The following is a 13,878-nucleotide window of genomic DNA, read 5'->3' on the forward strand; positions in this document are numbered from 1 at the left end:
CAATACCACCATACCCCCCACCCCCCTGGAAAAAACACCAGATTTACTGGCAAGTCTGAACGGGAGGAGGGAAAATAAAAAAATAAAAACAAAAAAATTAGTTTTTTCTGTCCCCCTGCAAGGTGCTGCCTTAGGCACCGGACCACGGGTGCCTAGTGGTAAATACGGCCCTGTGCTCATAGGAGTCCACTGGAAGAACTACAAAGGTTTTTCATTATTAAAAATCCCTTCCCATAAAAAAAGTTTAAATCACCCCCCTTTTCCTTTTTATAAATAAAAAAAAAATTGCTATCACTGCTTCCGTAATTGTTAGAACTATTAAATTATCACATTCATGATCTTTAGAGATGAGCGAACCTCGAGCATGAACTTTCGCCATTTGACTAGCAGTGGCTGCTGAAGTTGGATAAAGCCCTAAGGCTATGTGGAAATCATGGATATAGTCATTGGCTGTATCCATGTTTTCCAGACAACGTTAGAGCTTTATCCAAGTTCAGCAGCCACCACTAATCAAATGCCGATGTTCGGGTTCGGATCGACTCGAACCCGGTTCGCTCATCTCTAATGATCTTGGACGGGAAACCCACAGAAAGTGCAAAACTGCAAATTTATAGTTACATCACATCCAGAAAAAAAAGAATAAAGGGGTTATCCAGCCTTGGGAAAGACCATTAATGGTAGAATCGCTGAGGTCTGACTACCCACACCCCTACTGATCAACTGTGTGAAAGAGATGCCGCAGGTTCCCACTGAAGTGAATGGGGCAGTGCTACCTGAGTGCTGCTTACCTATTAAACAGCTGGTTGGCAGGGAGCGGGTGCAGGACCCCTGGTATGATGTGTATAAAACTGCCTCTCAGCTGATCCCTGCTACACCCAGTGACTATTATATCAAGGCATCGATAGAGGGTTAAAGAAGAAAATGGTAAGCACAGCAGGACTGTGAATGCACCTACCTCTCCAAACACTTGGCTTATTTCAGGCGATGTAAAGAAATCTCCATGTTCTCCCAGCATGTCATGATGCATATAGTAGCCCTGGAAATGTAGTTGCATATTAGGTATTGGATGCTTTATATTTTATATAAAGATTTTTTTTAAATGTAAAACATACATAGCTGCGGATTACCTACAGTAATTACTAAAGCTCCAAAAGAAACCTATGTATAGGTAGGTCAGGAGTAGACTAAAATATCATTTAAAAAATTGCAATAATTTACACATTATAAAAGAAAACCATAAACAAGCAATTGTTTATTATATAGCTTACATATCACCAATATATTCTGCAGTGCTATACAGAGATCGCCACCATTTACATTGTCCCTTAATTCCCCATTTCAGACATATACACAAATTCCATAGAAAGCCAATGAACCTGCCAGTATGTTATCGGAGTGAGATGGGAGTACAAGGAGGAAAGCCACTCACGGGGAATATAAACCCTTACTTATTCTGCCCAGGTTGTGCAGGTTTGGATTTTCCCTACTGACCTTATCTCAGAAAAGATTCAATCAGCCAACGTGCGATGCGGTAAAATGATCTTTATAGGCTTCACATCTCTCTGTCTGAACGAGGTCAGAGCAAGGCAGTGAACTAAGATGGAGGACACCAATATAGGAACAAATAGGTCGACTATTATTTCTGTGTTTTCAAGAGAATGTACCAGTAGGTACTTTGCTGTGCTTTTTTTTTTTTAACCTTAATCAATTTGGGCCGGTGGCCTGGTCCTTTTTATAATTACCTCCTAGTTCCCGAGCACAGGACTGCCCCAGAGCACTGGGGGAGGACTCGCCATTCCCCAGTGTGAGGAAACCCCCTCCCCTCTGTGATGCGGCTCCATTAAAATCAATGGAACCACGTCACAGAGGGGAGGGGATATTGCCACACTGGGGGGGTGGGGGGGGGGTGGCGGAACTGCCCCCAGTGCTCCAGGGAGTGCGTTTGTTCCTGTTTCATTCACCAGGAACGTGTGTGTGCATGCTTTTTTGAGGGTGCACTTAAAGACACCCCTTTCCAATAAGAAGCCAAGAGGTCATAACATGTTCAGCTGTAACCCACTGATGGGAGAATGGAACATTACTTGCTAGGTAGATGGGCAAGGTCCATCAGTCTTACTGAGCTGTGCATGTGTTACAAACTTATCTAACCGCTTTCCTGCACTGTCCTTTTCACCCCCGCACAGCGCAGGAGTAAATATCGTAGTGTCTGTGATGCCCGGCTGTCACAAATGACTGCTGGGCATTCTATCAGTGTTTGGGGTATGCTAGGCTGGCCAGGCCGAGTGATGCAGCGGCACAGCCGGAACTCTGATTGGCGCAATGCCTCAGAGTGAGGTCAGGCGAGAAATTTAAACAGGCAGCTATCTTCCATAGCTGGCCGTGATGGTTCTTGGCTTGCCATACTTCACTAATGTTCCATGTGCTGGCTATTGCTGTGTTTCTATTGACTTTAGGTTGTGTTTCTGACCTTGGCTTTGTCTTCTCATTCTGTACTTGCTCCTGTATGTGTTCCTGACCTCGGCTCTATCTCCTGATTCTGTACCTCGCTCCTGTATGTGTTCCTGACCTCGGTTTTGTCTTCTGATTCTGTACTTGCTCCTGTATGTCTTCCTGACCTATGCTTTGTCTTCTGATTCTGTACCTCGCTCCTGTATGTCTTCCTGACCTCCGCTTTGTCTTCTGATTCTGTACCTCGCTCCTGTATGTCTTCCTGACCTCCGCTTTGTCTTCTGATTCTGTACCTCGCTCCTGTATGTCTTCCCGACCTCCACTTTGTCTTTTTGATTCTGTACCTCGCTCCTGTATGTCTTCCTGTCCTCGGCTTTGTCTTCTGACTCTGTACCTCGCTCCTATATGTGTTCCTGACCTCGGCTTTGTCTTCTGATTCTGTACTTGCTCCTGTATGTCTTTCTGACCTCTGCTTTGTCTTCTGATTCTGTACCTCGCTCCTGTATGTCTTCCTGTCCTCGGCTTTGTCTTCTGATTCTGTACCTCGCTTCTGTATGTCTTTCTGACCTCCGCTTTGTCTTCTGATTCTGTACCTCGCTCCTGTATGTCTTCCTGTCCTCGGCTTTGTCTTCTGATTTTGTACCTCGCTCCTGTATGTCTTTCTGACCTCCGCTTTGTCTTCTGATTCTGTACCTCGCTCCTGTATGTCTTCCTGTCCTCGGCTTTGTCTTCTGATTCTGTACCTCGCTCCTGTATGTCTTCCTGACCTAGGCTTTGTCTTCTGATTCTGTACCTCGCTCTTGTATGTGTTTATGACCTCAGCTTGTCTCTCCTTTTGTTCTGATTAGTGGCTCATACTTCCCGGTTAGTTATGACATGGAGTGCTGACGGCCCAAGCACTTAGCAGTGTATGGACCTTCGCACATTTAAGGTCTGCTGCTTAGGGCAGCACATCAACTAGGCCGGGACAGAGGGCCGGACTCAAATAGGGCTCACTGTACCTCCCTGACGTGACAGAATATGTCTGTTCTGATGGAATACCCCTTTGATACGGTGGTTTTGCATTTAGTAAGCTGCTATAAGATATAGTATATACATTTACAAATTAACTTGTTCACCTACCGTATGTAATTGCCAAAGTTTTCTTTCTAACCGTGACTGCTCTTATCCTCACAGAATCTATGCACCCATGACAGACAGAGCTACACCATGGAGAAAGAGCACATAGATCTCCCTTCTACAGGTAGTCCCCATACCGTATACCTCCCTCCCACCTCTGCAGTAAGGCCCCCCATACTGTAGATCTTTTATTTAAAAATATAAAACATAACAAACCAATAATATAAATAACATAACTGTACAATATATAAAAGTCCATAAACGTATTGGCTGGTCCAGCCTCACACTCACCAAACGCACCGCTGTATTATCCCTCACACGTGCAAACACCACAATAATAACACTATAAAACTTAACTTAACTAACAATAACTAACATAACTATACTCTACAATAACCCCCTGGTCTGGTTGCGTTCCACAAAATTAAATAAATGCACAAATAAATACATAAATGAATATATACATAGATCCCTACACCAAACACCAAAACATTTTTATAATAATTTTTTTTTTTACTGTATACATCCCCTCTGTAGTTATTTCCCCATACTGTATACCTCCCTCCCTCCTCTGTAGTTGTTCCTCCATACTGTATACATCCCCTCTGTAGTTATTTCCCCATACTGTATACCTCCCTCCCCCTCTGCAGTAAGGCCCCCCATACTGTATACATCCCCCCTCTGTAGTTATTTCCCCATACTGTATACCTCCCTCTCCCCTCTGTAGTTGTTCCCCCATACTGTATACATCCCCTCTGTAGTTATTTCCCCATACTGTATACCCCCTCCCCCCTCTGTAGTTGTTCCCCCATACTGTATACCTCCCTCCCCCCTCTGTAGTTGTTCTCCTATACTGTATACCTCCCTCTCCCCTCTGTAGTTGTTCCCCTATACTGTATAGATCCCCCCTCTGTAGTTGTTCCCCTATACTGTATACCTCCCTCTCCCCTCTGTAGTTGTTCCCCCATACTGTATACATCCCCCTCTGTAGTTGTTCCCCTATACTGTATTCCTTCCCTCTCCCCTCTGTAGTTGTTCCCCTATACTGTATACCTCCCTCCCCCCTCTGTAGTTGTTCCCCCATACTGTATACCTCCCTCCCCCCTCTGTAGTTGTTCCCCAATACTGTATACCTCCCTCTCCCCTCTGTAGTTGTTCCCCTATACTGTATACCTCCCCCTCTGTAGTTGTTCCCCCATACTGTATACCTCCCTCCCCCCTCTGTAGTTGTTCTCCTATACTGTATACCTCCCTCTCCCCTCTGTAGTTGTTCCCCTATACTGTATACATCCCCCCTCTGTAGTTGTTCCCCTATACTGTATACCTCCCTCTCCCCTCTGTAGTTGTTCCCCCATACTGTATACCTCCCTCTCCCCTCTGTAGTTGTTCCCCCATACTGTATACATCCCCCTCTGTAGTTGTTCCCCTATACTGTATTCCTTCCTTCTCCCCTCTGTAGTTGTTCCCCTATACTGTATACCTCCCTCCCCCCTCTGTAGTTGTTCCCCCATACTGTATACCTCCCTCCCCCCTCTGTAGTTGTTCCCCAATACTGTATACCTCCCTCTCCCCTCTGTAGTTGTTCCCCTATACTGTATACCTCCCCCTCTGTAGTTGTTCCCCCATACTGTATACCTCCCCCCCCCCCTCTGTAGTTGTTCCCCAATACTGTATACCTCCCTCTCCCCTCTGTAGTTGTTCCCCTATACTGTATACCTCCCACTCTCGTCTGTAGTTGTTCCCCTATACTGTATACCTCCCTCTCCCCTCTGTACTTGTTCCCCCATACATCCCTCTATGTAGTAATTTCCCCATGCTGTATACCTTCCACTCTGCTCTATAGTTGTTCCCCCATACTGTATACATCTCCCCTCTGCAGTTAGTCCCCATACTGTATACCTTCCTCCCCCCTCTTTGGTTGTTCCCCCAATACTGTATAGATCCCCTCCCCCCTCTGAAGGTAGTCCCCATACCCACACTGTATAAATACCCTCTCTGCAGGTAGTCCCCATACCATATACACCCCCCTCTGTAGTGTTTCTCCCATACTGTATACCTCACTCCCTCTCTGTAGGTGCCCACATACCCTCTGCCCCACCCCCATATTTAATGTCCCCAACTGTACATATTCTTACCACTTCTGCCTTCCCTGCAGATTGTGTTCAGCCGTTGGAGGCGGAGCATAATAAGTCAGGCACGGATTGGCTGATGCTCAGCACCCAATGCCTGCGATCGGGTCAGCTGACTGTACCTAGGACTTATTATTGGAGTGGAGCTAAGATTTCAAGCTTACTGCAAAATCAGCCTAGGTCCTATTTTCGGGGAGACAGTATTAATGGTGACACAAAAACTAGCAAACTAATGTTTCTGTGATGGTATCCAGATAGAAACACTTACCTCTATGGGATTGGTCAGAACCTCTTTCATGTATTCAGCGACTGTGATCGGCCCTGTTGCCTTTATTTTCATAACCAGGTGTTTGAGTAGTTGGTTACAGTCCTGGGAGTCATTAGTAGTCTGGTATCTGCCATTGGGACTGGCAGCAAATGCTGTAATATATAAGAAGAAACATTTATAACAATTCTTTGTAGTGCACCTACTACAGCGGACAATGGGAGGCATGGAGAGCTCTGTCCTCTAATCTCTAATAGACAGCATGGAGAACGGGGGGTCAGAAACAGAGTCCGTCTATTAGAATAATGACCATTGTGCACACTTTTAAAGCGAATGTAGCAGTTCAAACCACATATTAAAGCCAATGTCCCATTAGGCACACAGCTTCTTTCTTTTTTTTACGCGTTTCACTTTTCCTGAGCATCTATTGCAGACCAGTCCTCTGTAGGGAGTTTATGTCTGGAATAAACACTCAGACACTGGCTGAGGGTGGGTTCACACTGAGGAATTCTCGCTGATTTTAAGGCGGATTCCGTGGCAAAATGCGGGTGGAATCCGCGCGGAATTCCACCCGTAAAGAATGAACATTGCGAATGCACATTGACTTTAATGGGTTTTCCGCTTATTTGTTCACACAGCGGAATTCCCGCACTGAAAATTCTGCCGCGGATCTGCTTTCCGCCTGAAGAATTGACATGTCAATTCTTTGGGCGGATTCCGCTAGAGGAATCCTATTGAATCAATGGGGCTTTAATTCTGCCTGAATTCCGCTCAAAGTGTGGGTTCACAGTACGGAATTCTTGCGGATAAACTCAGCGGAATTCTGTCGGCTGTCCGCGCGCACCTTTCTGCTGGCTCCATAGAAACCATTCTGGTGTCTATGGAGCCGGCGGAAAGGCGCGCGACTGTGCACGCGGACAGCCGACGGAATTCCGCTGAGTTTATCTGAGAGAATTCCGTAGTGTGAACCCACCCAAATTCTGCCAGAGCTGAATAGCTGAGGAATTTCAAGCAGAAAACTTTCTGCTTCAATTCCTCGAGAATTCCTCAGTGTGAACCCACCCTGACAGTGTGAAAGTGCAGAAGGTGGAGCAGCAGAGGTTATTCATGAAGGGAGGAGGAAGCAGTGATGAGGCATGACAGAGTGCGGCACAAATGCTGAGCCACAACTCCTCTTTGACACTTCATTACAGCAGGAGCCCTGAGATTGTGCATAATCATCTCCACAGACAAATTACCAAAAGGTACCATGCTCACTAGGGGACTGCCAGCTACAGCCTCTAGAGTAGAGCCCGGATACTGACAGATTCCCTTTAACATCTTATACTGGTGTCACATGACGCTGCAATGCTGTACAGATTACTTTACAGCAGCCTCCTTAGTAGTGCTAAGCGAACTTCATCAAATTGTCTGGCAACTGAAACGCTGTGCATTTAAAGTGAATGTACTATCAGGCCTGGGCTGAAGCACTGGAGCCAGGCCAACCCACCCCCAGTGGGAGGAAACCCCTGCCCCTCTTTGATACAGCTCCATTGATTCTAATATAGCCGCATCATAGAGGGACGGGGGGTTCCTCCCACTGGGGGTTGGTTGGCCCGCCTCAAGTGTTTCAGCCCAGTGGTACATTCACTTTAACTCCCCACATCTGTAGAAGGTGGAGGCAGCTAGAGGACTACCTGGGCAGCATCCAACTCCTCATGCAGGGAGTTAAAGGGGTATTTCGGGAAAAGTGAACTTTTCTCCTATCCACAGGATAAGGGTCAGCCGCCTTGCGACCTCCTACTTCTCCCCTTTCCCAGTTTTTCTTGTGGATGGGGGTAAAATTTTACCAGAATGCCCCTTTAAATGCAGTTCAGACAAGTTGCTGGACACCTTCATGAAGTTCACTTATCACTATTCCCACAGACACAACAGGAAAAAAAAACTTTAAAAATCTGTAATTTTCTGATGACACATCCCTTTAATATCAGCGCTCACGCCCCCATGCGGCACCCGGCAGTGTTACTGATAACCCCGGCAGCAGCGCGCGGTGACTGGGGGCGTGGTTTCGGCCCTTGCGTTCCTCTACTAGTCCCAATAGTCAGGGCTCTACTCCCGCGGAACTACAACTCCCAGCATGCACGATCCAGAGTGAGAGCGCTTACCACCAGGACGCAGGCGCAGCGCTCTCCAGGCACACTGCTGTAAGATGAGGCGCGCACTCATACTGCTGCCCCGCACTCCACATCCGGCGCTGTCCTGGCAGCCTCACACCCGGAAGTAGTTGGGAAGCACGTGGACGGTGACTCCACTACGGTGGCCACGCACGTCTGTCGCCGTATACTCCGGTATTGTGGCACTGGATTTCTGTGTTATAGATTAGAGGCTATAGAGTGCGGGTGCTGGGATATCAGTCAGTCACGTGTTATTGTTGTTGTTTTATAGAGGAAACTCCATAGCTTCCCGTGCCGCTGCAGCTGTTCTCTCCACACCCGACCAGATGGAGGACGACATGGATATGGAGGCTGAGGATCCGGGCTCCGATGGAGATGGCTTCACGCTAGAGGAGGTGCTGCGCTTAGGAGGCACTAAGGTGAGTGACAGCAATGTAGTGACCGTATAATCTGTGTCCCTCATACTCTGTCACTCATTCATGTGGAATCTGCACAGTCTGAACTATGCCACATGTTCCCCATTACATTAACTCACAGATATTGGTTATTTAGGGCCCTATTACACTGACTGATTATCCCATAATTGGCCAATTACCGACCGTTCAGGCCAATAATGGTTCAGTGTAATCAGCAGCAGTGCTCCATGTATCAGGAGCGGTAGCAGCAGACTGCCGTTAACTTCAATGGCCCCTGCTGTCCATGAGTGTAATAGCACAGTGCAGGCAAAGAGGGGGAAGCAAGCGCTCAGCTGACAGGTTGGCACTTGCTTCCCTAGCGCATCGGCCTTAAAGGTCCATTTAGTGGAATACTTTTCTCAGCCTCGGGGGTCCACAGACGAGTGCAGATCGGTGCTCACTTGCAATGCCTTTACATGCCACGTGAAATTAGGTTTAAAGGGCTTGGGTGCTTTTTACTGTATGGCTGGGGAGGCAGTGGATATAAACGCCGCCGTCCACTCACCTCCCCTGTTCCAGCACCGACCCATTCTCCCGTCCCGCTGCCGCTTCCTGGTCTATGCTGCGGCTTGAGACGTCTCAAGGCTGCTCAGACCAGGCAGCGGGAGGGGGGAACGGGGCGGCACAATCCAGGCCCGGCGCTGGAAACGGGGAGGTGAGTGGATGGCGGTGTTTATATCTACTCCCTCCCCAGCCACACAGTAAAAAGAACTTCATCTGGGAGTGCCTCTTTAATGAATGATCCTCGTATCATTGATGCAGCACTGGAAACTGACAGCAAAGATATGTATATATTGGGTTCTGGAATATGTATACTGTATATCTGAGCTGTCAGTTCCCAGATCACAAGCAGCAGTGTATACTTACCAGCCACGCTGCTTGTGATACTGCATCCAGCTCTCCAGTCCTCTGGCTGTATATTCCTGCCCCTTCGACTGTCAGTCATTCTGGTGGAAGCGGCAGCCTGAATATACAGCCAAGAGCGCATTTGCAAGTATACAGTGCTTCTTGTGATCTAGAAACTGACATCACACATATATAGATATCCCAGAACCCAATATATAGATATCTGTCCTGTCAGGCTTCTTTTATTATAGGCAGCACAAACCTTGTTTACACAAGAAGATGTGCGGCCAATAATATCAGTTGAGGATCAGATGTTTTCCTGCTCCTCAGCTGATCACGGTCACTTTTACACAGCCGATTATCGGCAGCAATAACGTTTCTAGCAACACACCCTGTCCATATTAGGCCTGTGTAGAAGACCCTTCATAAAAGCTATAGTGGTTACCTAGCCTTAGGATGGATATATGGTGTGCCAAAAAACTTGTATGTATGTTGTATATTTTTGCACAACACTTGTTTTTTTTTTTTTTTTTTTTTTTTTTTTTTTTACAATGCAGGAAAAGTTACAAATTGTTGAAAAAGTTGCAACAATTGTACCTCCAAAGTCTATACAAAAACCATTGATACCACCCCAGTCTGTTTTAGAAAACACATAATGTTGCTTTATTCCCAGTTCTTAATCCGACTTAAAAAACAATATCTCACACTGCTTTGCTATACATTGGTCCACCACAGAAAAGTATACAGTTTTGTAACATTGTGGTTTGTAACATTGTGGTATATGGATGTTGTATACCACCATATGTCTGTACCCTGGCATATGTTCACGCGGGTCCGGCCACTTCTGTGCAGCTTAGTATACCACCCCCAGTACCTTGTAGCTGCAAGTTACAGCTCTCTGGCACCTTACCTGGTCATCTGCAATAGGGTGGCATTTTGAAATATCGCTCCCAGGAGGTAGGAATGGGGGTGGACACGTAGTCCCGCTGCCTTCACCCTCCTACTAGCCTGCAGGAAGTGGTGTATGATTTCCAGTCTGACACAGTGCTCTCTGCTGCCACCTCTGTCCATGTCAGGAACTGTCCACACCAGTAGCAAACCCCATAGAAATCTGCTCTGGACAGTTCCTGACATGAATCTATATATATTTGTGACAACAGTTGATCTTAAAACCTTTTTTTTTTTTCTTTCTAGTACCCCATATCTCAAAGTGTTTTTTTTACCTTTGTAAAAGTTTGAATCTGGGGCTAGGAGAAGCATAGGTAAGTGGGAATGGTATCATTCAGCGGGGGATCGGTGAGTGGCCCTATATGCTTTTTGTACATTTTATTTTTTTATGAGATCACTGGAGTTCCCCTGTAAGTCTTCCCAACATATATCTGCAATAAACGGCTGTAACTAACAACTGTAATGTCTGCATTTTAATGTCATGCATTTTATTTAGACACTAATGCTTCTAATTATTTACCCCTCCTCCATTCAGCAAGATTATATAATGCTCGCTGCTGTAGAAGACAAGTGTGAAATACTGGATGGTGGCAAGAAAGGTGACCTTGATGATCTAGAGGATGGAGAATTGAAGGCATTCATAGAAAAGCTGGGGATCCATAAGATTAGCAAAGAAGTAATAGAACAGGATGATTCTTCTGAACAGGAAGAAAAGAAAAAGAAAACCCAAACCTCAAAAGAAAAGAATGATGCCATTAAAGTAAAAAAGAAGACAACAGAAGCGGGGAAGGAAAAATCTAAAGTCCCTGCAAAAGAGAACAAGGTGACAAATACAACGTCAAAGAACAAGGTAAAGGCTGTGTTTGAGTTCACCGAGCGATCAACTCTGCTGCTGAAGCCTGGTGGGAAGTGGTACGACCATGAATATACTAAAGAGTATACGACACAACCCCAAGATGAAGACCATGTCAAAAAATACAAAGCTTTGGCAGAGAAGCTTTATGACCATGAGGTTAACCTGTATAAAAACAAGAAGGAGTTCCAGAAAGGGGCGAACACTGCCTGGATGAAAACCGTTGTGTCGACAGGCACGTTATCCGACAGAATGGCTGCCATGACTGTTCTCATTCAGGACGCTCCAGTTCATACTTTACAGTTTGTAGAAAACCTGGTTAATTTGATTAGGAAACAGGGCAGCAAAAGGCAAAACATTATGGCGTTGGATACCTTTAAGGATTTGCTTCAGTCTGACTTATTGCCAGACAACCGCAAGCTTCACACGTTTGCCCAGCACCCCTTTGATAAAATAGAAGAGATTTCCAGCGGTAACCGAGACGCCAGAGACCGCCGCTTGATATTGTGGTATTTTGAGGAACAGTTGAAGGGACACGTGGCGGAGTTTGTGAAGGTGTTAGAGACTTTGACTCACGATAGTTTGATTGCGACAAAGGCCAAATCTCTCAATGTCATTCATGAACTTCTGTGTAATAAACCTGAAGAAGAGAAGACCCTTCTGGTCTTGTTGGTCAATAAACTTGGGGACCCTCAGTACAGAATAGCCACCAAAGCTTCCTACTTACTCGAGATGTTACTGAATAAACATCCAAACATGAAAGTAGTCGTGTGCCTGGAAGTAGAAAGGCTCTTGTATCGGCCTAATATTAGTGAGAAAGCACAGTATTATGGCATTTGCTTTTTGAACCAGATGATTTTCGACCATGAGGAATCGGATTTGGCAAGCCAGCTGATTTTGGTTTATTTTTGCTTTTTTCGGGCTTGCATAAAGAAAAAAGAAATTGACACCAAAATTCTCAGGGCTTTATTGACTGGGGTGAACAGAGCATATCCCTATGCTGAAATAGGAAGCGAGAAGGTGAAAGAGCAGCTGGATACCTTGTTCAAAATCCTGCATGTTGTGAACTTTAACACAGGGGTGCAGATCCTGATGCTTCTGTTCCAAGTCATGGATTCTCAACAGACTGTGTCTAATAGGTACTTTGCAGCTGTATATAGGTAAGCATTATGACTCTGTTATGACAATACACTTGGAGGGACATTTATGGTTGAGTCTTATAGCTGCCATTTTTCTAGAAACCTGGTCCGGACCAGACTTAGGCTTGTGCCAGTAGGTGCAAATTTTTAATTTTTGCGCACATGATAAATAAGGTGCAAATTCCGTAATAGACTTTTTAAAAATTAGACTCACAGCTGGTGTAAAATCTGCTGCGGAATCGGCTCCTGGTACTTTTATTTTCTGTGGCTTTTAACCCATCCTGCACTGCTGCATGTAATTCAAACAAAGCTTAAAGGAGAAGTCCGGCGAAATTTTTTATTAAAGTATTGTATTGTATTGCGCCCCAAAAGTTATACAAATCACCAATATACACTACTTATGGGAAATGTCATGTCCATGTTTTCCAGGCAGCCCTAGGGCGGCATGCAATCCCTGCAGCCACCAGTAATCAAATGCTGAGTCTTTCAGTTGCCGACTCGAACAGATCAGCTCAACACTAGTCACGACCCGACTCCCAGAGCTGTGCAGGCTGTGGCTGCTGGAGAGGATGATGGCAGGGGGATGCTCAGTGTCCCTCCAGTGCCTTGTGTCCCTCTGTGTCCCCCTGCCATCATCCCCTCCAGCAGCCACAGCCCGCACAAGCAGAACAGAATGTAAACAAACAATGTAAGGGCCCTATTCTACGGGACGATTATCGTTCGCATTATCGTTAACGATAAATGATCCAAATGACCACTATTGCGACCTGAAATCGTTTACCCATTTACATGGAACGATATTTGTTACTTATGATCGTTCTTGCGGTCATCTTGTCGTCGCTATCGAGTTCGTCACTACTACAAACGACGTCTTATTCAATGCGAACGAGCAACAATAAAAATAGGTCCAGGTCTTATTAAACGATCAACGATTTCTCGTTCGATCGCTAACTGCTATTCAACCGAACGATTATCGCGTAGATTCGAACGACTTAACGATAATCTGACCGATAATCGTCCCGTGGAATAGGGCCCTAAGAGCTGTGTCATCATGGGAGAAGCTGATAGAGGGGAAACAACTATATGGGGAGGTTTGTCTAGGCTTTGGCAATATAGCTGGGTGGGTTTGGACTGTTAGGAAAACCCCTTTAACTGTATGGCGTCTATTAACAGAAAACTTCTAGACCCAGGACTATGCCAAGGCTCCAAGCAGACTATGTTCCTCAATCTTCTCTTTAAATCAATGAAAGCTGATGTCGTACTGAGACGGGTGAAAGCATTTGTGAAGAGGTTGCTGCAAGTCACATGTTTCCAGAAGCCGTCATTCATGTGTGGAGCCTTATACCTGATATCGGAGCTCTTCAGATTAAAGCCAGGACTAAAAGTGTTGTTGCATGAGAACGGAGTACGTATTTTAGGCATAATTTCTGTTAAATGAGCCGTGTAATAAATCAAAAGGAGAATGAGCCCATGCACTGTGCGTTCACTACCAGCTTGTGTCTTGTGACCTAGATGGACTTAGA

The 13,878-nt window shown here is 45.7% G+C and overlaps 1 protein-coding gene and 1 long non-coding RNA gene across 2 annotated transcripts; one reads left to right on the forward strand and one right to left on the reverse strand.

The window, feature by feature from the left end:
- Nucleotides 1–952: 952 nt before the first annotated feature.
- On the reverse strand, nucleotides 953–8,458 carry LOC138772016 (uncharacterized). The gene is made up of 3 exons (XR_011359695.1): nucleotides 8,106–8,458; nucleotides 5,965–6,116; nucleotides 953–1,036 (listed from the first exon to the last, which is right to left on the reverse strand). It is a non-coding gene; the product is annotated as an uncharacterized lncRNA (long non-coding RNA).
- Nucleotides 7,991–13,807, forward strand: CEBPZ (CCAAT enhancer binding protein zeta). The gene is made up of 4 exons (XM_069952087.1): nucleotides 7,991–8,288; nucleotides 8,386–8,533; nucleotides 10,899–12,376; nucleotides 13,529–13,807. The coding sequence occupies exons 2-4, from the start codon at nucleotides 8,441–8,443 to the stop codon at nucleotides 13,791–13,793; spliced, it is 1,836 nt and encodes a 611-aa protein (XP_069808188.1). The 5' UTR covers nucleotides 7,991–8,288; nucleotides 8,386–8,440; the 3' UTR covers nucleotides 13,794–13,807.
- Nucleotides 13,808–13,878: the final 71 nt, after the last annotated feature.

The sequence above is a fragment of the Dendropsophus ebraccatus genome, chromosome 14 (genome assembly GCF_027789765.1).
Source record: "Dendropsophus ebraccatus isolate aDenEbr1 chromosome 14, aDenEbr1.pat, whole genome shotgun sequence".
Taxonomy (NCBI): Eukaryota; Metazoa; Chordata; class Amphibia; order Anura; family Hylidae; genus Dendropsophus; species Dendropsophus ebraccatus.